The sequence below is a fragment of the Apis laboriosa genome, unplaced genomic scaffold (assembly GCF_014066325.1).
Source record: "Apis laboriosa isolate Shangri-la unplaced genomic scaffold, ASM1406632v1 scaffold9798_cov94, whole genome shotgun sequence".
Lineage (NCBI taxonomy): Eukaryota > Metazoa > Arthropoda > Insecta > Hymenoptera > Apidae > Apis > Apis laboriosa.
The window spans coordinates 1-821 of record NW_025224911.1 but is presented as its reverse complement, the minus strand read 5'-3'; the positions used below and the strand labels follow the sequence as shown (position 1 = coordinate 821).

Below are 821 nucleotides of genomic sequence, written 5' to 3'. Positions count from 1 at the left end.
AATTATATATAATTATTGAATTATTGCTGTTTACAGTTAAAAAACGCCACAGCGATCTTCATAATGAATCTTTCGATCTCGGATTTAATGTTCTGTTGTTTCAATCTTCCGCTTGCTACATCTACGTTTTGGCATAGTTCTTGGCAGCACGGACCATTTTTGTGTCGATTGTTTCCTTTGTTGAGATATGGCTTGGTTGCAGTAAGCCTCTTCTCAATATTGACAATTACAATTAATCGTTACATTATTATTAGTCATCCTAGACTGTATCCTAGGTAAGCAAATCGAATACTTATATATATAATTATTTTACATATAAAAATTATTTTTATTTTTACAGAATATATAAACCAAAATATTTAATACTAATGATTTTGGGTATATGGATCGCTGTTTTTAGTATTCTCATCATTACCTGGTTTGAAAGTTGGGGTCGTTTTGGATTGGATGTTGTCATTGGCTCATGTTCTATTCTTCCAGATATAAATGGACAAAGTCCAAAGGAATTTCTTTTTTTCGTTGCTTTCTTGATACCTTGCATTGTAATTGTTGTTTGTTATGCAAGGATATTTTATATTGTTCGCAAAACAGCATTTAAAAGTAGAAAACGACATATACATGCTAGTGTCGATCCAATTGAAAGTAATCATGAGGTAAGTAATGAAAAAAAAAAAAAATAAATGAATTTAGTTCAAATGAAATTATAATACAATAGAAAATATATATAAATATAAATTTGTATATATATAAATATAATATAAATATTTAAATTTATATAAATTATAAGTGTATAAACTTATATTATATTCTTATATAAATTT

The 821-nt window shown here is 26.4% G+C and overlaps 1 protein-coding gene across 1 annotated transcript; it reads left to right on the top strand.

Annotated features, from left to right (window-relative positions):
* Nucleotides 1–30: 30 nt before the first annotated feature.
* LOC122719695 (G-protein coupled receptor moody-like) lies at nucleotides 31–653 on the top strand (the record flags this gene model as incomplete). The annotated part of the gene is made up of 2 exons (XM_043945737.1): nucleotides 31–275; nucleotides 341–653. Coding segments are annotated over 2 exons (558 nt in total), but the record flags the coding sequence as incomplete, so codon positions are not given.
* Nucleotides 654–821: the final 168 nt, after the last annotated feature.